Source organism: Monodelphis domestica, chromosome 1 (genome assembly GCF_027887165.1).
Source record: "Monodelphis domestica isolate mMonDom1 chromosome 1, mMonDom1.pri, whole genome shotgun sequence".
NCBI classification, from domain to species: domain Eukaryota; kingdom Metazoa; phylum Chordata; class Mammalia; order Didelphimorphia; family Didelphidae; genus Monodelphis; species Monodelphis domestica.
In genome coordinates this window covers 749,989,665-750,013,827 of record NC_077227.1, presented here as the reverse complement: position 1 = coordinate 750,013,827, position 24,163 = coordinate 749,989,665, and the positions used below count along the sequence as shown (strand labels likewise).

Sequence of the window (24,163 nt, the reverse complement as noted above, 5' to 3'; positions counted from 1 at the left end):
AGCAGGTGAGCAAATCTGTAGATTTGCCATCTGTTCATCACTATATAAATCCCCCCCCCTTTATTCTAAACCCATTCTATCCTACTTACCTAAAAATTAAACAAACAGTTCTTACCTAAACCTTATCTGTCTACTCTCGCTATCATCCACTTTACACTAAGGTTATTTACGAAGGTTAATTAGGGGAAAAGGAAATTACACTAAGCAATTACATAAAGCAAAACCAAATACGAAATTTACAATAACAATAGTAAAATGCAACATGCAGAATATAGAAGAATGTAACAAGAAAAGCAAAATGCAAACAGTTAGGAAACAAAATAACAACCAAAACACCAATCTGTCTACAAATCTTATAACAATCTGTCAAACATTGTAAAGATAAAGTTACAAATAACAATGTAGCTTATGCTTTTACATTAAACAAAGCTGTCTGTCTAACCATGCAAAAACTTGTACAAAATGTATCTTAAGAACTCTTAGTTGAAACAATTCAAAGCCAAAACTTCTCCTCCTGCTAAACCTTATTCGAAGACAGAAAACAACAAAGCTGTCTACAGAAAACTGAAAATGACACATTTTACCCTAAAAATCCCATCCTTGTAACCTTGAACTGTGCACACATTTTTACAGCTGTGTGCAGAATTTTCTGGACAAATTTACAAATACATACAGATTCTAAAAATTTAACTTTTGCACTCTTGCAACTATTCACAATCAAATAAACAACAATCTAGAAGACCTATACAGAATTTACAATGTCTACATTGTAAATTTTTACACGCTTATTTACACACTTATTTACACACTCTCTTACCCTATGTTAAACTATGATACAGATTCTATAGACAAAGTATACTACAGCTTTTATATACAAAGTATGATGCAGATATGTACATGTTTGTAAAAAACAAAAACTATTGCCCCATTTTGAGTTTTCTGGGCAGAGGCCCCAAGGGGTTGGCCACTTCCTTCTCCAGCTCATTTTATAGATGAGGAAATAGAGGTCAAGAGGTGAAGCAACTTGCCCAGGCTAGTAAATGTCTGAGTCTGGATTTGAACTCAGATCTTCTTGACTCCAATCCACTGAATCAAGTATTTATGAAGTCCCCCCCCCATGGGGTGAAGGCTGCCGCCATGTCCACAAACCAATCTGTGGGTGTCAGAGGGCCACAAAGAGCCATTTATGAAGATTTGGACCCAAAGGAGTCTGGACAGATGGGTCGCATGAAAGCACTGCTCCAACCCCTGTCCGATGATTCACCCCTCAGGAAGAAGGAATCTGAATCCAAAGATGTCAGGAAACTATTGTTGCTTCTTCCTGTCACTGAAAACAAAGTTTAAAAAAAAGGGACACAGGGAGGCAAAGACTGAAGCCCCCGGGGTCTCCCCTCTCCCCATAGCCTTAGCCCGGGCCCTGCCCATCCCCCCCAGACAACAGCCTCTCCCTTTGTCCCTGGAACAGGTTTTTTGGGGGGCTGCGCTTGGATATTAAGAGGAAGCTGCCGTGGTTTGCGAGCGACTTCTACGAAGGCTTCCACATCCAGTCCATCTCCGCCATCCTTTTCATCTACCTCGGCTGCATCACCAACGCCATCACCTTCGGGGGCCTCCTGGGGGATGCCACAGACAACTACCAGGTACACCGGGGAGGCTGTGGCATGGCTGGGTTGGCAGGTCAGCAGGGGGGCCGGCACTCAGGGGAGGCCGCATGGGAGGCCACGTTCTCCCCCAGCATTTGGGTACAGACAGACAACTTCAGGGATGTTCCCATTTTTCACCTCAGTCAGAGGCTGTTGTTCCAATGGGGAGGCCACATGCCCCAAGAAGAGGCTCGGAGGGCCAGAGTGTTAAACGACACAGAACCGGGCTTCCTCTCCTCCTGGGCGTCAGCCCTGATGCCTGTTAGAATTCCAGGGTCTCCTCTAGCCCAGTCTGGTTGGGAGTCACTAGGATTTGAGGCCGTTGTTCAGCTCTTCCTGGAGGCCACCCTGAGGAGCCCATTGGGGGGCCCTGGTCCCCGGGCCTCCCTCTCCCCCACACTGGCTCCCCAAGGGGGTGACTAGCTAGAGGAGGAGTAGAGGCACCCAAGGTGGGAGCAGGAAGGGAGCTCCAGGTCTGGTGAGGGAGGAGAGAAGAAAGTAAACAGGGAGGCACGAAACGAGCCCTGATTGCTTGCTAGGTGCCAGGTGCAGGTCAGAAACAGGAGAGCCGGCCCGGCCTCCAGGAGCTCACATTCCAGGGGGAAAGCAAGCCAGAGGGGACCCTGGAAGGGGAGGCAGGGAGGCACCTGGTGTAGGAGCAAAGTTGGGATTTCAGAAGCTGAAAATGAGGTGAGGAAAAGAGCAGAGGCCAGCCTGGGCCCATGAACAGAAGGGAGGCCCTGAGAAAAGCTGCCTCCCAAGAGAAGGGGGCCTGCGGGGAGGCTCTCAGGCCAAAGGGGGCTGGCAAAGTGACCCCCAAAAGGGCAGCAAGACCCTGGGCGTCTGACGTGCCCCCTGCCTCATTCGCTCTTCCTCCATTCTAGACAACAAGCCTCGATGTATAGCTTTGCCAGGCCTCTCCAGGACAGGGAAGCCTGGAAGTCTGAGAGCCAGGAAGGGGAGGGGGGGAGAACGAAGAACCCAGGAGGGGTGAATGGGGCCGTTACAGCATAGGAGACGAGAACTTGGGGTCCCTAAGAAGAGGGGAGCTCAGAGAGCCCGGCCGGGGTGCCCCTTCTCTCCCCACCACCACCACCTTCTTGTGCCTCCAGGGGGTGATGGAAAGCTTTCTGGGCACCGCCATGGCCGGCTCCCTGTTCTGTCTCTTTGCCGGACAACCGCTCATCATCCTCAGCAGCACCGGGCCCATCCTGATCTTCGAGAAGCTCCTGTTCGACTTCAGCAAGTAGGTGTGCGGGCCTGGCCCTGGGGGGGCTCCGCCGGAGACTAGGGAGGCCCGAGCCATGCACTCCGGGCGCCATTTTCTGGGGGTGGCTTGGGGGGAGCCCAAGGGTCCTTCCGGCCCCTAAGAGTCAGTGGCCATGAAAACAGAGAGAGTGTGCAGAAGAGAGCGCCAGAAAAAGCTGAGTTCAAAGTTGCCCGACACACCCCACTGGGTGACTGCAGAAGGACCCTCCCGGGCTCGAACCCAGGCGCCGGGAAGTGTCGGTAGATGGAGATGGCCAGGCACGGTGCCCAGCACACACACACACACACACACACACACACGTATCTAATCTTCTACGCCCAGCAAAAAGAAATCCATCCAAATGCATCCTAAGCATCCGGACATAACAAGAAATAATTGATATAATTGATATAAATAAATATAAATAATTGCTATAAATATACATAACAAGATATTTCTCTTCTACTTCTACACACATGCACACATAATACTCTATTGCCAGGCACTGCGCTAAGCGCTTTACCATTATCATCGTATTCGAGCCTCATAACAAGCCTAGGAGGCAGGAACTGGTTTTGCCCCCATTTTACAGATAAGGAGACTGAGGCAAACCAAGGTGCAGTGAATGGCCCCGTCACCAGCTAGGGAGGGTCTGAGGCTGGATTGGAACTCGGGTCCTTCTGCCTTTGGCGAGCCCCTGCAGGAAGAGCGGAAGGGTGGGAGGCCACGTTTGCCCTGCGGTCCTCGGCTCCAGGCTTCGGGTCTTTGTGCCCTACCAGGGGGAATGGGCTCGACTACATGGAGTTCCGGCTGTGGATCGGGCTGCACTCGGCGCTGCAGTGCCTGGTGCTGGTGGCCACCGACGCCAGCTTCATCATCAAGTACATCACACGCTTCACGGAGGAAGGCTTCTCCACGCTCATCAGCTTCATCTTCATCTACGATGCCCTCAAGAAGATGCTCAGCGCCTTCAAGTACTACCCCGTCCACACGACGTTCCAGCCTGACCTGGTCACCACCTACAAGTGCGAGTGTGTCGCCCCCGAGCCAGGTGACCCCGGAGCCGCCTCCACTGACCACGGCCCCCATGGGGGGGAGGGGGCGAGAGCCGGGCCCCATGGCAGAGCCAGGAGGGGGCACCTGTACGTGCCTGTGCGTGTGCTGGGGGAAGGGGGCTCCCAGAAGCTCAGGGTCACCCCCAAGGCTTGGCCCTTCGGCCCGACCATGGCCCAGAGCAAGGGGAGCATCTAGAGGGGCTCCGAAAGGGAGAGAGAGTGGCGAGAAGCCTGGACCGGGAGCCAGTGCCCTGGATGCCAATCCTGGGCCACAGCGTATTCCCCAGAGGAAGCTGGGGAGCCTGTGCACGTCTCCTGGCCTCGGTTTCCCATCCGTACATGGACAGGTGAACGCACTGAGCTCTTGCCCTCTGGAGCTCTGGCCTCAGGTTGCCTGTCCCTCCAGGCTCAGCCCTCCCCCTGGGGCTCCTCTTCTCCTTCTCCCGCCTCTTTTCCTTTTACAACTGATTTGTGCCCTGTTTGTCTCTGCCGCACACGCCGCCTGGCCGCTCTCCAACCCAAGTGAGTATCCGGCCCGGCATGCTCAGGCAGTCAGTCCCTCCTTGGCACAGCTTCATGGGGGGATGGCGTGAGGGCTTGGGGGGGACAGACACTGCATAAAGCAGGCAGCGCCCCACAAAATGAGGTCTGCCTCTAGGAAAGCTGCTTGGGACCTGGCTGAGGCCCCCCAACCAGCACCCTGACCTCAGAGAGCTCTGAGCCAGGCACCCACCAGGGGGATAGTCTGGCTTATTCCCCACAAGCGGTGTTTCCTCCATCCACTGGTCCTCAGCATTTATGAAGCACCTACTAGGTGCTGGGCACTGTGGGAAGCATATAGCAACTTTAGCAATGAGCCTCTGGAAAAGAGCCTGGCCTTGAGGTTCCGTGAAAAGACCTGAATTCAAATCCTGCTTCACCTTTCTCAGCCTCAGCTTCTGCCCCCATAAAGTGGGTGTTAACACAGTTCTTGCCTCACAGGGCTATTGTAAGGATCCTGTGAGCTAATGCAGGGGAAGCACTGTCAGCTTTACACAGCATGGCAGTGAGGAAGAGGAAATCAGTGTAGCCCCTCTTAGCCTCAGTTTCTTCCTCTGTCAGATAAGGACCATCCTCCTCACCCTTCAGAACCCTTGAAGAGAGCTGGAAAGAGGACCAGGATTAGGAATCATGATGATCCTGGCTCACTCTTCCCTTAGCCCCAGACCCATTGGGCAAGGCCACCCCAGGGTTCCCTCCCCTCAGTCTAGGTGTGCATAAACTGTAAAACAGGGTCCCAAAAGCCTGGGAAGGGGAAGTCCAGGCAAGGCCACAAGCATTTGTCAGCAATATTCTGGCCCCAGGCTGAGGGTTCAGGATGCCCAGAAAAGCCCAGCAGGGCCCTGCCTGCCCTGGAGGAGCCTCTGTGGAAACAGGCACCCCCAAGAGAGGCTCCGGGAAAGGAAGGGTGTCTCAGGGGAGCCCCACTGCCCAGTGGGGGTGGAGGGAGAGGCATGCCTGGAAGGGAAGAAAGATATTAAGAGAATGAAGGGGAAAGGAGGGCCTTTGAGTCTCCCCCCACCCATCCTTGTTGTGGGTGACCCTGGACGAGCCCTTCAGACCCTCAGCCCCCAGGGGACCCGCCAGGCCAGGAGAAATCCCAGGATCAGAGGAGAGAAGGAAGGCCGAGGAAGAGACAGACAGAGGGAAAGGGAGGGAGGGACAGATAGACAAGGGGAGGGAGGGAGGGGGTGAGGAAGGAGAGCTTCAGACAGACAGACAGGCAGACAGACAGACAGACGGACGGAAGAGAGGAGGCTGGCTGGGAGAGCTGCTGCAGGCTCATGTTGTCTTGTGCGAGGGAGAGAAGCTGTAGCGGCTCAGGTGAGGTCTCGGATCTCCCTTCCCACGCGCAGACTCTGGATGGGGACAGACAAGGGAAGCAGGCAGCACAAAGGAAGAGGCCCACCAAGGGAAGGGGGAGGGGGCCTCCACTAGTGCCCTCCCCCAGCCTCAGCACCCCTCCAAAGACCCTCAGCCCTAAGAGCTTTGGCAGGCAGCCAGAGGGATTGCTCTTCCAGGCCTCCCTCCATGTCTACACTGGAAATATCTCACCCTCGTTGACCGTGGACTTGATCCGTGGGAGTCTGACAAAGGGAGGCTTGGAGAGAGGCCATGATGGCCGTGTTGGCATCACAGATGTCTGAGACTTGCTCCTTTGGGCCCCCGAGGCCTTCTTTGTCTGTCTGCCGGTGATGGGAGAGCTTCTCCCTCGAGGCACCCTCTAACCACTCCAGCCTCGCCTTCCTCCTCTGGAAGGGAGATGTTCGGCAGTGCCAAGGCTCAGGCCCAGGTTTTCGGAAGGCTGGGCACCGACTCCTGGGGAGTCTAGCCCCCCTTTCTCCAGAACGCCAGTCTGCAGAGGCTGGTAATAGAGTGGGGAGAGCCAGCCTCCAACACATGGGCCACGTGGTTCCAGGCCAGGCCCTCCCTTCATCTCCTAACATCCCAGGCAGCCAGCCCTCTGAGGCCCAGTTTCAGAGAAGGTGCTGCTGCTTTGGGGCAGGGAGATCCCCCAAAGCCCAGGCCTTATCCCAGGCCCTTGATGGTTTCTGGAGAGCCCCTTGCATGCAGCCCCAGGTAGGCAGACCACAAACCATGGGCAGTAGGGAAAATAAGGCAGGGCCCAAGATTATCCAATTCAGGCTGCTAGGGCTCTCAGGGGTCATCTAGTCCAACTGCCTTTTCTAAATGAGGAAATGGGCCCTTAGAGGTGCGGGAGCTTGCCCCAAATCCCCAAGAGTCAAACCCACAGCCTCCCAGAAACTGTACTCTTTCCACTACCCCACAGTTCCACCCAAGGTGAAGTGACTGGTCCAGGGTCACACAACGACCTAGTGGAAAGCCCAGGAACCAAAGCCAGGAGTCGGGTCTCCTCCAGATCTAGATAGAAGATACTTGAAGTCCTTAAGTGGACGGCCTGCCAGGCAAGGGTCTCCAAAGGCAATGGAATCTGGCCTTCCTGGGCTTGAAGGCTGGTGGGGGGACAGGAAAGAAGGGGGGCACGTCTCAAAGCCATGGAGTCATTCAGCCCTCAGGAAGGGCTTTACAGCTCAGAGCACTTCCCTCCCAAAGCCCTGAGGCTGCCAAGGTGAGTCCTGTTCTCATCTCACCTTTGGGGAAACTAAGGCTCAGCCAGGTCAACAGGACTGCCCAGCAGTTGGCAGATCTCGGGGCCTGCTGAAGAGGGTGGGGCTCCTTCTCCACACCAGCACCCACCCCCTAATTCTCCTCCTTGGCTACCACTGCCCAGGCTTCTCAGGAGCCAGAATGCACCCATGGGGTCCCTGAGTCTCAGGGGAATCCGCAGGGAGACAGAGCTGCTGCTGGACCCAGTCACCCACTACAGGCTTTGGCACCAACCTTCCACCCAGCAGTGCCCAGCCAGAAATTAAACAGCCAGGTTCACCCAACCTAGAAAGAAAAGCTAGGACAGCCTTAAAACTCCCCAAACAGCTTAGGGGCCCAAGGCTAACCCAAAAGAGAGGACATGGGGGCAACTAGGTGGCTCAGTGGCCTAGAGACAAGAGGTTCTGTGTTCCAATCTGGCCTCAGATAGGTCCTAGCTGTGTGACCCTGGGCAAGTCACTTAACTCCCACTTCACAGCCCTTATTGCTTTTCTGCCTCCAAACCAATCCATAGTATGCATTCTAAGACCGAAGGTAAGGGTAAAGGGAAAAAGAGACAACATCTGTGTAAAGCCCTCTGCCAGCCTTAAAGCACAGAATAAGTGTGAGCTCGGCTGAGTAGGGCTGTTGGGGGTCAGCTCGTCTTAAGCATCACCAGAAAGATGTGGCTAAGATGCCCCAAGGGACAAGCGCTAACCATTGGCTTCTCCTTGGAGTCTTGGATCCAGAGGACCATGGTAGGGATATGGGACTCACAGGAAAGGCGAGGGTGCGCACACACAGACTGGTGGCTCCACAGAAATCACTGACTCACTCAAATTCACCTTCCACAGCTAATACAACGTTCAATGCTTCAGCTCTACCAGCACCAAACAACACTAACATCTCTCTGGTAAGTCGGCTTTCGTCCATAGCATAGACTGGCATATTCAGTAATAGAGAGACAGAGTAAGACAGAGAGAGAAGGCAGGAGGGAGAAAGTGAGAGGGAGGGAGGGACAGACAGACAGAGACAGGGAGATTGAGAAACAGAGACAAACTCAGAGAGAGACAGAGGACAGAGATAAAGAGATAGACCGAGATGGAGAAATAGAGACAGAGAGAGACAGAGAGAGAAGGCAGGAGGGAGAAAGTGAGAGGGAGGGAGGGAGGGACAGACAGACAGGGAGATAGAGAAAGGGACAGACAGACAGAGACAGGGAGATAGAGAAACAGAGACAAACTCAGAGAGAGACAGAGAGAGGACAGAGATAAAGAGATAGACCGAGATGGAGAAATAGAGACAGAGAGAGACAGAGAGAGAAGGCAGGAGGGAGAAAGTGAGAGGGAGGGAGGGAGGGACAGACAGACAGGGAGATAGAGAAAGGGACAGACAGACAGAGACAGGGAGATAGAGAAACAGAGACAAACTCAGAGAGAGACAGAGAGAGGACAGAGATAAAGAGATAGACCGAGATGGAGAAATAGAGACAGAGAGAGAAGGCAGGAGGGAGAAAGTGAGAGGGAGGGACGGACAGAGAGACAGGGAGATAGAGAAACAGAGACAAACCCAGAGAGAGAGATAAACAGATAGGCAGAGATGGAGAAATAGAGACAGAGACAGAGTGAGATGGCAGGAGGAAGGAAAGGAGAGGGAGGGAAGGAGAGACAGACAGACAAAGACAGGAAGATGGAGAAACAGAGACAAACCCAGAGAGAGAACAGAGATAAACAGATAGACAGAGATGGAGAAATAGAGAAAGAGAGAGACAGAGTGAGTCAGAGAGAGAAGGCAGGAGGGAGGAAAGGAGAGGGAGAGAAGGAGAGACAGACAGAAAGAGACAGGGAGATAGAGAAACCGGGACAAACACAGAGAGACAGACAGACAGACAGACAGACAGACAGACAGAGACAGAGAGACAGAGAGACAGAGATGGAGACAGAGACACAGAGAAAAGACAGAGAGAAAGAGGGAAGAGAGAGACAGAAAGAAAGACAGAGAAGAGAGAAAAAAAGAGAGGGGGAGGGAGGGAGAGAGAGAGATGGAGAAACAGACAGATACAAAGAGAGACAGAGAGGACAGAGACAGACAGACAGAGATGGAGAAATAGAGATAAAGAGAGAGAGATGGAGACAAACAGATGGAGACAGAGAGAGAGATGGAAAAATAGAGAAAAACAGAGAGAGATGGAGAAATAGAGACTAAGAGAGAGAGACAGAGAAACAGAGACAAAAGACAGAGAGAAGGAAGGAGGGAAGGAGAGACAGACAAATAGAGAATTTGGATTGGAAGTAAAAGGGGTGAAGGGGGAGGCACAGAGACTTTTCAACTCAACAGATCATTTACTGAGCATAAAGGCTCAGCGTGATTACAGCCTTTTCCAAAGGTCACAGGTGTGGAGGTAGAAGAGACCTCTAAGGCCCTTCTAGTCCCAAACCTTCATTTTACATTGAGGAAACTGAGGCCCTGGGAAGCTCGGGGACTTGCTCCAACTCTTGCAGGCAGTCCTTAGGCCCAGTTCCCAGCCCAAGCCCTCTGACCCCAGAACCAGGGTTCTCTCCCCTGCTTCAAATGCAGGAGATCCAGACATTTCCGACACAGGCCCTCCATGGTGGCAGAGGTAAATTCCATCCCTTCTCAGGCCACCGTTAAGTTCCTTGAATGCAGAGCTAGCAGGCCTGGAAGGCCGTCCTGTTTCTGCTCAGCCTCCCCTTCTCCAGACAAAATGTTCCGCCACCCCTCTTGTGAGGTCCTGGCCCAGTGCCCCTCCTCAGGACACAGCCAGTTTTTGTCTAGAAGCCTGACAAGCTGTAGCATAGAGGGGCGCCTGGAGAGCACATTCAAACCAGGATCTCTCGAAGGAATGGCTCAGTCAGCAAAGGCTTATTAAGGGCTCCAATGCTATGACCCAGGCTCCCTGCTCTGCCTGGGGATGCTCAGCTAGAAGTAGAAGGCAAGAGAGGAGAAAACAAGGAAGAAGAGGGATTAGACAGCACCTGGCACAGAGAAGATGCTTCATAAGTATTTGCTGATTGCCTAGTTCGTTAGCCCCAGAGGGTAAGGTTTGGAGCGATGGGTAGAAATGTTTTTATTGCCCTGTAAAACCCGCTTCCTTCTTGGTCACTGCTGTAAGAGCACAGTCACCCATAACCCAAACCCCCAAATAAACCAAAACTATTCTGGCATGAAGGACAACTCCAAGAGTTCTTGCTCTGGAGGTGGAGAGCAGTTGCTGTCATAAGTCTTTCAGAGGGGTCCGCTGGGTGGCTCAGTGGATTGAGAGGCCTAGAGATGGGAGATCCTGGGTTCAAATCTGACCTCAGACACTTCCCAGCTGGGTGACCCTGGACAAGTCACTTGACCCCCATTGCCTAGCCCTTAGTACTCTTCTGTCTTGGAACCAATACACAGTATTGATTCCAAGATGGAAGGTGAGAGTTTAAAATATTTTTTAAATAAGTCTTTCGAGATTGTCCCAGATCAGTGCATTGCTGAGAGCAGCCACGTTTGCCCAGAAAATCATCATCCAACATTGCTGTTGCTGTGCGCAGTGGTGTTCTCCCGGTTCTGCTTATTTCACTCTGCATCAGTTCCCGCAGATCTTCCCAGCTTTTTCTGAGATCGTCCTGTTCAGCACTTCTTAGAGCACAATAGCGTTCCGTCCCTAACATGTACCACAACTTGTCCAGCCCTTCCCCAACTGATGGGCATCCGTCCCCTCCGTTTCCAAGGCTTTGCCATCACACGAAGAACTACTGCAAAGAGTTGTGTGCAAGCAGAGCCTTCCCATGTTTTATTCTCTTTCGGGTACAGACAATGGGTAGATTTTTAGATTTCGGGTGGACTTGGGCTCGCTCTAACGTTGAGTGACGTCCAAGAGCGAAGGGGCCGGCTGCCTCTGGAGCTCAGGGAAGATGGAGTCCTACTTCGCTGGCCATCTTCAATAAAGGCCGGAGAGCCTTGGGACAGGAAAGCACAAGAGGAGACTCTCAATAGGCCTCCAGAGACCCTCCCTTCCAGCTCAGAGATTCTTTGAGTTGCGGCCATTGGAAGATTGGGGGTGTCAGTGATGGGGCCATCCTGAGCCTTGGGAAGCTGGCTTGAGTGAGTGACATGAGAGCAGGATTGTACAGAAATGGGAATGGACGGGGTGCCATGCCTTAAGAACACACCCGGGAGGCCCCCTCGAGGGGGTGGGTGCCACGGGGAAAGGGCACCCTCTGCCCAGCCATCCTGTATTCCTCTGATCACTCTCTTCTGTGTTTGACCCCAAGGACAACCCCCTTAACTTGACAGCTCTGGACTGGTCCCAGCTGAGCAAGAAGGAGTGCCTGAGATATGGAGGGAGCCTGCTGGGGAACTCCTGTCAGTTCGTCCCAGACTTGGCACTCATGTCCTTCATCCTCTTTTTCGGGACGTACTCCATGACCCTGACTCTGAAGAAGTTCAAGTTCAGCCGCTATTTCCCTACCAAGGTAAGAGCCCCCCTGGATGAGGCATCCATCTCCTGGAGTTGTCACCATCTAGATTCGAAGTCTGAGACGGTAGGGGGACCTTCGGCAGGAAGGAATCTGGGGGAGCCCCAGCTGAAAAGAACGCCGGCTGCATTTAGGGTCGGGAAAGCCGGGACTGGCGACTCTTGTGGCTGTGGTGGGCAGAGTGGGCCAGAAGGCCGGGTCCAGGGGGCTTTTTCCCTCCTCCATAAAGGGCCTCAGCGCCCTCTGCCCTGGGGGGATCCCCCCTCGGGAGCAGGGCAGTCAGCTCCCAGAAGAGGAGCAGCTGAGTGCATTCAGTTTAATCGGATAAATCTAAAGCACTCTTGGGCTTGCAGATACAAGGGGGGAGATGAGAGATCCTTGGCAAGGAGCGAAGGGTGCTTGTGCATTTCGAGCACAGTAGAGGAGTCGACGGCAGGCTGCCATGGCAACCACAAAAGATGCTCAGATCTTCTCAGGCTGCATTGAGAGAGGAGAGTCCAGGTCCAAGCTAGGGGGTGAAGGGGAGGCAGTCTGCTCTCCTCTGGCCTGGTCAGAGGGCAGCAGCAGGAGGATCAGTGAAGGAAGGACTTGGATCACCTGCAGAGGGTCCCCGGCCAATACTCAGACCAGGGGGTGCCCTGGTCTACCTCTGAGATAAAGGGTTTAGGGTTTAAAACTAAAAAAGAGGGACTCCACCAAGGTGACTCGGGCAACAGAGGACAGAGATGCAGGAGCCGGTCTCTCCTCTGGACCTGTCTGGGAAAAGCCCGCCATGTTCTTTCCTTGGGTGCCGGGCCCTGACGCTCCCTCTTCTTCCCCTCCTCAGCTTCGGAAGCTCATTAGCGACTTCTCCATCTTCGTGTCCATTCTGGCCTTCGTGGCTCTCGACAGTTTCTTTGGACTCAACACGCCCAAGCTTCAAGTGCCCACCGTGTTTAAGGTAATGCAGGGCGCGGGGCAGTGTGGGGCAGGGGGTGTCGGGGGCAGGAGTGGGGCAGCTTGGGGCACGGGGTGTCGGGGCTGGGGTCCGAGGGCAGTGACCCTGGGTGTCTCCCCTGCTGCAGCCCACACGGGCAGACCGAGGCTGGTTCGTGTTCCCCTTCGGGAAGAACCCCTGGTGGATCTACCCTGCGAGCGCTCTGCCGGCCCTTCTCGTGACCATTCTTATCTTCATGGACCAGCAGATCACGGCGGTCATCGTGAACCGCAAGGAGAACAAGCTGAGGGTAGGGTGGCGGGGTGGGCAGGATCCAGAGGGGGCCGGAAGCCCAGCTTTCCTTCCTTAATTCTGTGGTGGACAGGACTGCCGTCTACACTTCCCCTCTTCCCCTCCCCTGGGTTAGCTGGTGCTCCCAGCACCTCCTCCCACAGCTCCCATCGCTCAGCAGGCTCTTCTGCTGCCATTCCTTCTAGGACTGGCCATAGGGTCAAATCCCGGCACTGCCCTTAACAGTGTGACCCCTTCCCCACAATGTGCCTCAGTTTCCTCATCTATAAAAGAGGGATAACAAGAGAGCCTATCTCCCCAAGGAGCCAGTGACAGAGTGGAGAGAGGGCCAGGCCTGAAGTCAGCCACCCTCATCTTCCTGGGTTCAGATCTGGCCTCAGACCCTGAGCGACCGGGTGGCCTTGGATGAATCACTTCATCCTGCTAGCCTCGGTTTCCCCATCTGTCCAATGAGCCAGAGGAGGCCATGGCAAACCACCCCAGTAGCTCTGCCAAGAAAACCCCAAATGGGGTCACGAAGAGGCAGACACAGCTGAAAGCCCAGCAAACCACAACAGCTTTCCAGGGAGGTCTCGTGGGTAAAGCATTTGGTGAATGCCGAGGTGCCATCTGTGTTTACTGGCACCTTCCATTTTATTTTATTTTTTTGATCAACAAAAATCTGCCTTCTCTCCCTCCCCGTCCGGGCTCCACTGAGGAAGAGAGGAGCCGAGAAGGCCCTCCTGGCCAAGGAGGTTGGGGCAGGAAGGCTCTAGAGGGGCCCAAGGATCCCCCTCCCTGCCCTTCCAGCCCAGAGCCTCTGGGAAAGGCAGGCCACGGGACTGGCCCCAGTTTCCTTCCTTGCATGCTGGGGGGAGCCACGCTCATCCCCTTTGGGCTCATCAAGCTGGGGCTACGTGGCCCCTTGCTGGGCTGCTAAGGAAGGGCCGAGGCTGGGGCCAAGGACATCCCTCCAGGAGAAACCGAGGCTTCCCTTCCCCCAAGGAACTGGGAATTCAGTCCAAGTCTGACTGAGTCTGAGGCCCTGGACACCTCTCAGGATGGCCCCTGGGCTCCTCTCAGGCCCAGCAGGGATCCCGGAGCCCCTCAATGGGTCAGCAGAGATCTGGGATCAGCCAGAGGCACCTCCTCCCTGAGGCCAGGGATGGAGAAGCAGCCGGAGCCCCCCGGCTCTCCTCCTGTCCAGCCAAGCCGTTGTGCCAGGCCCAGGCAGAAGCAGGTGTGGCTGACTGGGGAAGAGGGTGCCGGGCGAGCTGGAATCACCGCACTGCGGCAAATAATAACAGGGAGAGGAAAATGCTCTCTATGGGGAATCGCATTCAAGCCTCACAAAAACTGTGGAGGCTGGCCATGCTGTTAGCCCTTTTTACAGATGAGGAAATGGAGGCAAAGGGAAGTTAAGTGGCTTGTCAGGGCCCTTAATAAATATCAGAGGCAGGACTAGAACTCAAGTCATCTGTCCACTAGGCCACCCAGCTGCCTGCCACGCTGTGCAAGGCAGCTGAGGCAAGTATGGTTGTGCCCATCTTAGGGATAAGAAAACTGAGGCCTGGGAAGTAAAGGGTGCTAAGCATAGCCTGGATTAGAGCCCAGGGTCCTGCCTTCAAGGTACCAAGCTGACCTCGCCCTGGGCAGCCTGCAGGCAGTGCCCCTTGCTAAGTTGTCCCAGCGGCTGCCTCCTCCACTTATGCTGAGCCCAGGACTCCAGCTGAGGGCCGTGCCCATGCCAAGGTGCCCCCACAGTGCCAGTCTGGGGAGCATCACTGAGACGGGGGCCCCAGAGCATGGCAGTCTGGGCTGATCCACTCTCTCCCCTGTCTACAGAAGGCCGCAGGCTACCACCTGGACCTGTTCTGGGTGGGCGTCCTCATGGCCGTGTGCTCCTTCATGGGCCTGCCCTGGTATGTGGCCGCCACCGTCATTTCCATCGCCCACATCGACAGCCTCAAGATGGAGACGGAGACCAGCGCACCCGGGGAGCAGCCGCAGTTCCTGGGGGTGAGGTAGGAGAAGGGGGAGAAATGGAGCGGGCCTCCAAAGGGCACCCACCAGGTACCATGCCAACCAGAGGCAACCGGGCCACCAAGAGGAGCATTCTGCTCTCTCAGAGCCTCTAAGCACGATGGCCTCAGCAGTCCCCACAACTGCCCTTCCCATGCTGTCCTTGGCCTCCAAAGAGGCCTTTCTCTAGCTTGGCATCAAGGCTCTCTAAGCAACTTTTTGACCCCAACTCCCCTACCCACCTACTCTCCTCTGCTCCAGGCAAATTGATCTCTTACTTTCCAACCTCCATACCTTTGATCATGCTATCTCCAGTCCCCTGCCACCCCACTCCCCCCCACACACCTGGAATTATTGCTCAGCCTCTACTTAGATCAGACTCAAGGCCCAGCTCAGATCTCTGTAGAGAATTCTCTGGTTATCTGGGAAGGTCCTCTTTCCTCTGAATCCCACAGTGGTCAGACCTGCCCCTGACCACAGACCCCCTGAGGCACTGTGAGGAAAGAAAGAGAAACAGAGAGACAGAGACTGAGACACAGAGACACACAGAGACAGAGAGAGAGAGAGAGAGAGAGAGAGAGAGAGAGAGAGAGAGAGAGAGAGAGAGAGAGAGAGAGAGAGAGAGGAAGAGAGGAGGGAAGGAAGGAAGGATGAATGGATGGAAGGGAGAGAAAGAAAGAAAGAAAGAAAGAAAGAAAGAAAGAAAGAAAGAAAGAAAGAAAGAAAGAAAGAAAGAAAGAAAGAAAGAAAGAAAGAAAGAAAGAAAGAAAGAAAGAAAGAAAGAAAGAAAGAAAGAAAGAAAGAAAGAAAGAAAGAAAGAAAGAAAGAAAGAGAGAAAGAGAGAGAGAGAAAGAAAGAGAGAGAGAAAGAAAGAAAGAGAGAGAGAGAAAGAGAGAAAGAGAGAAGGAAGGAAGGAAGGAAAGAAAGAAAGAAAGAAAGAAAGAAAGAAAGAAAGAAAGAAAGAAAGAAAGAAAGAAAGAAAGAAAGAAAGAGAGAGAGAGTGAGAGAGAGAAAGAAAGAAAGAGAGAGAGAGAGTGAGAGAGAGAGAAAGAAAGAAAGAAAGAGAAAGAGAGAGAGTGAGAGAGAGAGAAAGAAAGAAAGAAAGAAAGAAAGAAAGAAAGAAAGAAAGAAAGAAAGAAAGAAAGAGAGAAAGAAAGAGAGAAAGAGAGAAAGAAAGAAAGAAAGAAAGAAAGAAAGAAAGAAAGAAAGAAAGAAAGAAAGAAAGAAAGAAAGAAAGAAAGAAAGAAAGAAAGAAAGAAAGAAAGAAAAAGGAAAGAAGCCACAGCATCACAGCACCACATTTTTCCCAGATTTCCTTTGACATACTAACTAGGGCATCTTGCCTTGAAGGCCTTGGCTCTGGCTCTTTGGCTAGTTGGCTCGTTGGCCAATCCAATAAGCCCTGACTGAATCCTGGCCTCCCTCTGCTCCGCTCCCTGCTTTGCACTGGCTGCAGAGGCCTGGAGAGGAGAGAGCAGGGCTTGAAGGGAATGAGGCCAGGAGGAGGCTGGCTCACGGTCGCCCTCTGGGAGAAAGGAGCTCTGGGTGATGCAGCTACAGTGGGACCTGAGGGCCAGCGCAGGCCAGCCCAGGGTCCTTGGGGTGGGCTCCCGAGGTGGATGCCAGAGAAGACATGAGGGGATGCCAGTCGGTCCTCGAGCGTCTATGACTACTGCTGGGGCCCAGGGCTGAGTCTGAAGGCAGGTGATGCCTCTGGCCTCGAGGGTCTCCCATTCTCGTGGAGGAGAACCTCTAGCTCATGGCTGGGTCCAGCTCCGGCCCTGGGCCTCCCCTTCCCTGGCTAATTGTCTCTTCTTTGCCAGGGAGCAGAGAGTGACGGGCATCATCGTCTTCATCCTGACGGGGATCTCTGTCTTCCTGGCTCCCATCCTGAAGGTGAGGCTCCCCCCACCCACGGATGCTGCCACATCCCTCCAGGGTGAGCCACGAAGGGCCTTGAGGGAGGGGAGAGGGAAGCCAACCTTGGCAGCCTCTGGGGAGGACCCTCTGCTGAACGAGCGGCAGGCCTGGCGTGGCCCCCTGGTCTGTTCCGCAGAGGCTGAGCCTGCCTCTCCCTCGCGGTCTCAGAATGACACTTTTCAAAGCAATTTAGCCTTCCCTTGAGGTCCTGCCATCTGGGGAGGACTGAGGAGGCTGAGGAAGGGCTGTTTCCTCGGGCCATTCCCAGGACACAGTCCTCTCAGAGGCAGACCTGGACCAGTGTGAAGGGTGACTTCCTGCCAACTAGAGTGACTAGAGGTAGTGAGCTCCCCGTCACCATGTTCTAGGATGGGGACAGTGGAGGATTCCTCCTCCAGAGCAGCATTCCTCTTCCTAGAGCCGGGATCCCTTACCAATCTGAGGTTCTGAGATCCGGCGGGGTCAGTGCCGGCAAGAACCCCGGCCTGAGCACTGTCCCTCCCTCCCCGCTCTTTCTCCCCTCAGTACATCCCAATGCCTGTGCTCTATGGAGTCTTCCTCTACATGGGTGTCGCCTCCCTGAATGGGATCCAGGTAAGGCTCCCCCCATCCCCGCAGTCCTGGGGAGCAGAAGGACCAGACCCAAGCGTGTCCCGGGCCCTCTGTGCCTCCCCATGCCCTGGGAACGTGCCAATCCCTCTGCCCAAAGGGGCACAGAGGGCCAGCGCTCCCTTGGGGAGTGGGCAGGTGGCATCTGCCTGAGGATCCACCATGAGAGCACGGGATTCTGGGACGTCTACCAGGCGGCCCCCACAGACTTGTACAGGGTTGCCCGTCCTCTGTGACCTGGGCAAGTCTAGACGTGGAGGAAGGCTCTCTCGCCCAGGAGTCCCCCAGGCTAGTCCTGCTCCTCTCAGCAAGGTGGGGTCTGAGGCGGGCACCATCCTGGTCCTGTGCCCGGCCGGCTGTCCCAGTCCAAGGCCCGCCCGACCCGCTAAGCCTGTGCTCTCTTGGCAGTTCTGGGAGCGCTGCAAGCTCTTCCTGATGCCCGCCAAGCACCAGCCCGACTACGTGTTCCTGCGCCACGTGCCCCTCCGCCGGATCCACCTCTTCACCCTGGTGCAGGTCCTCTGCCTGGCTGTCCTCTGGATCCTCAAGTCCACCGTGGCCGCCATCATCTTCCCTGTGATGGTGAGACGTGGCCGGAGGGGGCCTTCCCCACCTCTGCCCCAGCCTCCCTCCCTGCCCCAGGGAGATCAGTCAGTCCAGAAGCATTCATGAGGCACCTGCTAGGTGCCAGGCACTGACTGACAGGCCTCGGGAGCTCCTGGTCTGATGCCAGGCCAGAGCCGACAAGGGTCCAAGGTCCTGCAGAGCCTTTGCATGTCCTAAGAGGAGCCCTGACACCCCCCACCCACAGAAAGGTCAGAAGCCAGGCTCCCCCACCCTCAGCAGGTTGAAGGGCACCCAGGAGTCCCTGCTGCCAGCCCCCCTTCCTGGGGGCCAGGCACCGTGCCAGTAGCTGTGCCCAAAACTCAGAGTGCTCTCTGCCTCCGCTCTCCCACATAGCCATTACTGGCCTTCACACAGCAATTTACAGCTTACAAACATTCACCCCCATTCTACAGATGAGGAAACTGAGGCACCCTGGCTGGGTGGCCCTGGGCAAGTCATCTGTCCTCTCAGTAATGTAGGTGAGTCTCTAAGAGGCTCCAGTTGCAGAGAAAGTGCAGGCAGGCAGGAGGTGGGCAGTAGGGCAGTGACTTGCCCAGAGTCATCCTCCTCAACGATGACACATGGGGTATTCACTCCACTGGAATTGGGAAGGATCTCAGAGACTGGCAAGTCCAACCCTCAGATTTTACAGAGAAGGCAAAGAGGAAAAAGAGTGATGGGGTTTGCCCAGGGTCGGTCCTGTGACTGGAGAGGGAGTAGCAGGGTTGAAATTTGAACCCAAGTATTCTGACTTCTGATCCAGAGATGCAACTGAATGGTGCTGTGGAGAGAGCATTGAATCAAGAAGACTTGAGTTCAAATCTAGTCTTAGACATTTACTAGCTCTGTGACCCTGGGCAAGTCGTGACCTCTGGCTGCCTCAGTTTCCTCACTTGTAAAATGGGGGTAATAAGAGCCTCCCATGTAGGGTTGTTGGCAGGATCAAATGAGAGAATATTTGTAAAGCACTCAGGCCAGTGCCTGGCACTTAATGACGTTTTCATTGACTCACTGACTCCATTTTCTCAAGTGTAAAGCACTTAGCGCAGACACATTAGACACACAGAATAAGTGCGTGTTGATTGGAGGATTGACTAAAGGCTCTGGGCTAAGGGACGGAGATAACCAGCCTCTGCCTTGGAGACCTTCTGTCGTGCCGGGGCTGGCATTGAGAGGAGGGAGCTGAGAGTGACACAGTTGTGACGGAGGCTAAGCAGAAAGCCAGGACTGCTTGGAGAACACAGCAGACAGGACTCAGGGAGAGGGAGAGAGCCAAGAAGACTGCCCGGAGGAGGGGAGCCTGGAAGGAAGGCAGGGATGAGGGGGGGGGAGGCTGGCATGACTGGGCAGAGGCAAGAGATAGAAGAGCTCCTGGTCAAGCGTGGCTGCAAGATGGAGAGGGAGGGGAAGAGGAAAGAAGCCTGGACCCAGCTGGGGCTGGGACGGCCCTGAGGGAGAGGGAAGACTCAGGGCCTGACAGGAGCTTGGGGGCCATCAAGGCCAACCCCATGTGAGGCCAGTCATTGGCAAATGAAGAAAGGAGGCTGTAGAGCCAGAGCTCAGCGGCATCTCTAGTTGGTGGCTTGCACCCCAGACCCTTGCCTTCTCCCCAGGGTACAGCCAAGGAAAACTGAGCCCAGGAGATTTAGTTATTGGGTCCAAGAGCTCCTAGACAGGAAGTGACAAAACAGGAGCCTAGACCCGAGGCCAGGATTGGAGACCCAGAACCTAAAGGCCCCTCCGAGGGCAGGTGACCCAGGCTTTCAACTTCAAACACCACGTTCTTTCCACTGAGACATGAACCTTAAAGGGGCCTGAAGCAAGGTTCAAGGGGAGAAGTTGGGCCCCAGGTGGTCAGAAGACTTGATCCTTGGTGCCCCTTAAGCCTACCTCCTTCTCCTCCTCCATATCCCCCCCTCAGAGCTCCACCTCCTCTCTCTGCAGATTCTGGGCCTCATCATTGTTCGGAAGCTCTTGGACCTGGTCTTCTCCCAGCATGACCTGGCCTGGATTGACAACATCATCCCTGAGAAGGAGAAGAAGAAGGAGGATGACAAGAAGAAGAAGAGGAAAGGATCCCTGGGCCACAGCAGTGGCGAGGAGGTGGGTGAGCCTAGGCCAGGGGAGGTGGGGGGCCAGGAACCCCAAGGAAGGGCCAGAATGGAGCATTCATGCAGAGCAGCTGCTATGACATCAGCCCCAATCCTCAGAGGGATGGCCCCCTAGAAGGGATGGGGGGCCATGCCCAGGCAGCCCCTACCCCTCATCCCACCATGTAAAGAAGGCATTGAATTAGAGCAAGCAGGAATGCTATGGCAGAGTCCAGCTGACTCAGTCAGTCGATGAACATTTATGAAGCACCTGCTCTTGATGCTCCCTGACTGATTAGGGGTGGAAGGCAGTGGCGGAGGCACTAAAGCAGCTTAAAACAGGACAACAGCCCTTCAGGCAGCTATGACTCCTTCTCTAAGGCAGATCACCACCCCTTCCTGGCCTAGCAGGCCATCTTCCCAACTGGCTGCAGGTGAAATCATATGTCTACTGGGGCCAGGCCTTGAGGAGGAGTCCTGGGGCTCTGAGTCCAGCTAATTTTCCACTGAGTGTTCCCAACCCCCCGCCAAGGCCAGATTTTCCAGCTCAGTAGACAGCTGGAGTCAAGGTCCTGCTGGCACAGTCTCAGAAACCTGGGCTCTGCCCTTTCCAGCTACATCAGAATGAGGGACAACAAGAGACATCCACTGGAAGGCCCATCCTACAAGGGAAATGGATGTTTGTATGTCTGCTCCATTTGGCCCTGCTGTTTAAAATGCTCTATACTCTCTAGGAACCACTTTCCTTCTAATGCAATTACACCAGTCCTTCCCCAAAGGGCTCTGCCCTGTACTGATCAGCTTGCCAATAAATGCTTACTGAGCACCAGCTATGGGGCTAGGTCTGTGTTGGACACTACAGGGTGGAGGGGCCTGGGGAGTCAAAAATAGCATCAGGCACAAATCCTTCTCCATAGGAGATTAGAGTCGATTTTGGAGACAGGTGAGATCATTGGAAAACAAGTAAATAAAAATATCTGAAGAGCTCCTTGGAATGTGAAGGGCCTTCCTGAGTCAAGTCTGGAGAAAAAGGGCAGAGGCTGGGAAGGGGGAGAAACTTGAGACCCGTTGTCTTTAGAAGAGGCCCTAGAAAGGGAGTGAACACTTTGAAACAGACATGTCAATGGGAAAAGAGGATTAAGCTGAGAAAAATTCCACAAACCTACCAGTTGGACAGCACCTAGGAACTTGTGTCTCTGTGACAAGGGCTCTAAGTGCAGGGGGGCCATGGATATTGAGAGACCAGACTGTACAATGGAGAAGGCTGGAGTCCAAAGACTTGGGATGGAATCCCAGGCCCACTGGAGCCTAGCTGGGTGACTTTGAGGCCAGTCACTCTACTCTTTGGGCCCAAACACCACCATTTGCTTACCTCCTTTACAATGCTGGAGCAAAAGCACTTTTACTCTTTGAGTACTACAGAAAAAGGAGATGGTGATGGATGATGATGACAATGATGGGTCAGTCCCCAGAGCTACTTACCTCTTGGGAGACAGGATATATCGGCTTATTCCTGGAGTAGAGAGAAGTGTTCGATCATTAATCCCTGGACAGCCTTGGCCCCACCCTCAGAGTTCCTTTGTGGTATGAAGAGGGCGCCATCTTGTTTTGCTCCGTGCTTCCCGACCCACTTGCCAAGCATGCACGCTGCTCACATCCTGAGTACTTACTGTCTTTTCCTGGTGTTTCTCCCTAGCCCCAGTTCCCTCCTCCCTCAGTTATAAAGATCCCCATGGAACCTGTCCAGTCAGATCCCCAAAATGGTATTCATTGCATTGCCAGTAAGTAAAACACCTTCCTGCTTGCTTTTCTAACCTTCCAATGTCTCCTCCATCTACCAGCTTTGGGGGCCTGCATTTATGGTCTTGAGAGTGTATCACAGACAGAAGGGCTGGGGAAGCACAGTGTGGATGGGGGCTGAGCCAGGAACATTATTAGCAGCTTAAATCAGCCTCAGCGACCAGGTCAAATCTTGAACTTTGTATTGCTCAAGCCTTGCTTAGGCAAAGGCACCTAGGGCTCCTACAAGACCACAGGACCCTCAGAAACAGGGTTTATAACTGTAAGAGGTGATCCAAAAGTTCTTACCCTGGTGTCTGTGAGCTTTTAAAAAATATCCTGATAAGGGCAGCTGGGTGGCTCAGGGGATAGAGGCGAAAGACTAGAGAGGGGAAGTCCTGGGTTCAAATCTGGAATCAGACACTTCCTAGCTGTGTGACTCTGAGCAAGTCACTTCCCCTTTGCCAAGTCCTTAACATTCTTCTGCCTTGGAACCAATACACTGTTTTGATTCTAAGATGGAAGGTAAGAGTTCAAAGATAGATAGATAGATAGACAGATAGATAGACAGATAGATAGATAGATAGATAGATAGATAGATAGATAGATAGATAGATAGATAGATAGATCCTGATAAATGGATTCAATATAATTGGTTTCTTTTGCAATCCTATGGGTTTTATTTTCTTTTAAAACATTCCTCTGGGAAGGGAGGAGTTCATAGGCTTCCCCAGTAGGCCAAAGGGGTCTGGGACCCCCAGAAAAGTGAAGCAGCCATGCTCTAGTCAAACCCTGCTGTTTTATAGAGGAGATCAAGGTCCCAAGAGGGCCAGTGCCTCACCAACATCCTACAAAGAGTAAGAGACTGAGCCTGATCCCAGACAAAAGCTGTCTAACTTCCTGGCCAATGTTCATGCTCTCCCTTTCCCATTTCCTAAGAGCTCATTCAGTTTTGGTCACTTGTAATATGACCTGTGTGAAGGGGTGGTTTCCCATCCCACCTCTGACACTGATTGGCTGTGTGACCCTGGACAAGTCACTTCTATCCTCAGTACTCTAGCAGCTCCCTAAGACCAGCAGGGACTGTGCTGTCCTGAACCAATAGAGAGCTTCCTCGTCTGGGAGTTCTTGATAGCTGTGGGATCCCAGATCTGGGCTCTGTTCCTGAGATAATACTCTGCTTCTTGGCTGCATTCCATCCATCTGGGAAGTCTGTTGTTGGAAAACTGATCTGTCTGCAAATGACCCCTGCCAACCCTACAGCTGTGGTCTTCATTGCCCCCCTCCACTTCCCCTGCCCCACTCCCTCCCTCTGCAGCTTCTTTTGCTCCCACTACCCATCTCTTTCACTCTCTCTCCTTCCAGGGTCTTTCAGCCCTGTTTCCCACAGATTGAATCAATCTGTAAAGAAGGTACTTCCCCAGACCAGGTTTATTGTCTTTCATTGCGAGAGCTCCAAGACAGAAGACTGGAAAGGAGAAGGGCCTGGGTGGCATGGCTGGGAGGGAGGGGAAGGAACAGTTTCCTCTATTTCCCTTCTGTGAAACCTGTGGTTTTTATCCCACCCTTTCCTCTCCCCCACCAGGAAAAAGAGCTTCCAGCTGGAGTTATTCCCTCTGATCCATTCCTCAGTGATTCCGATGATGATGAAGATCGAAGGTAAAAATTGGTGCCTCTGAGGGCAATCACTGGGGTTAGGGGTTTGGGGGTCAGGGAAGGGCTGCCAAGCCAAACTCTAGGCTGGCCTCGGCCTCCAAGGCAGGCTTCCCCAGCCTCACCTTGATGGATGGATGGAGAGAGATCATGACACAGTGAAACTTTGCTCTTTAGTAGAAAACAAGAGCCGAGCAGTTGGGAAAAGAGTGCTGCTCGAGGTCTGGTGAGAGACAAAAGAGCAGCTGAACTAGGGTTAAAATAAAAAAGATGCTTCCAAGGAGCCTAAAGACTTCAGACTCACCCTGTGGGGGGCCAACCCCAGGTCCTGGAAGGCCTTGATCCTATAGTCTGAGCCCTGCTGGGATGAGGAGAGGGAGTCTGTGTCTAAGGGCCCTGGGCTACTTCTGAGTTTACTCGATGGTGTAAGTAAGAACACACCGAAAGCATGCTCACCAAGGGAGCAGAGGGGAGGAATAGCCTATGGGTCAAGCCAGAACATTGGCCTGAATCCAACAATAGGATATTCAGAGGGTCTAAAAAGTCTCATTTCCCCAGAAAAGCTGGGACAAGCAAGGGAAGAAGAGTCAGGCTTCCTGCCCCTCCACAGCCTTCCCTCTCCAAAGGATGATTTCAGGAGAACAATCAGGAGACCCAAGAGGAGCTTCCCCTTGGCTCAGCTCAGGGCAGCAAGCCCCTTCCTCT

The 24,163-nt window shown here is 53.7% G+C and overlaps 1 protein-coding gene across 2 annotated transcripts in view; it reads left to right on the top strand.

The window, feature by feature from the left end:
- Positions 1 to 24,163, top strand: part of SLC4A5 (solute carrier family 4 member 5) — a 122,629-nt gene that overhangs the window by 95,252 nt on the left and 3,214 nt on the right. The window contains exons 13-26 of one of the 2 annotated variants that reach the window (XM_056814721.1): positions 1,466 to 1,640; positions 2,756 to 2,889; positions 3,672 to 3,943; positions 7,949 to 8,007; positions 11,369 to 11,569; positions 12,399 to 12,512; positions 12,637 to 12,798; positions 14,625 to 14,803; positions 16,625 to 16,697; positions 17,247 to 17,315; positions 17,739 to 17,912; positions 19,881 to 20,039; positions 21,723 to 21,807; positions 23,391 to 23,464. In XM_056814721.1, coding sequence (XP_056670699.1) covers positions 1,466 to 1,640; positions 2,756 to 2,889; positions 3,672 to 3,943; positions 7,949 to 8,007; positions 11,369 to 11,569; positions 12,399 to 12,512; positions 12,637 to 12,798; positions 14,625 to 14,803; positions 16,625 to 16,697; positions 17,247 to 17,315; positions 17,739 to 17,912; positions 19,881 to 20,039; positions 21,723 to 21,807; positions 23,391 to 23,425 — 1,891 coding nt within the window. In that variant the 3' untranslated portion in view covers positions 23,426 to 23,464. The remainder of the gene's footprint in view (positions 1 to 1,465; positions 1,641 to 2,755; positions 2,890 to 3,671; positions 3,944 to 7,948; positions 8,008 to 11,368; positions 11,570 to 12,398; positions 12,513 to 12,636; positions 12,799 to 14,624; positions 14,804 to 16,624; positions 16,698 to 17,246; positions 17,316 to 17,738; positions 17,913 to 19,880; positions 20,040 to 21,722; positions 21,808 to 23,390; positions 23,465 to 24,163) is intronic. The other variant, XM_056814720.1, reaches the window with a different exon arrangement.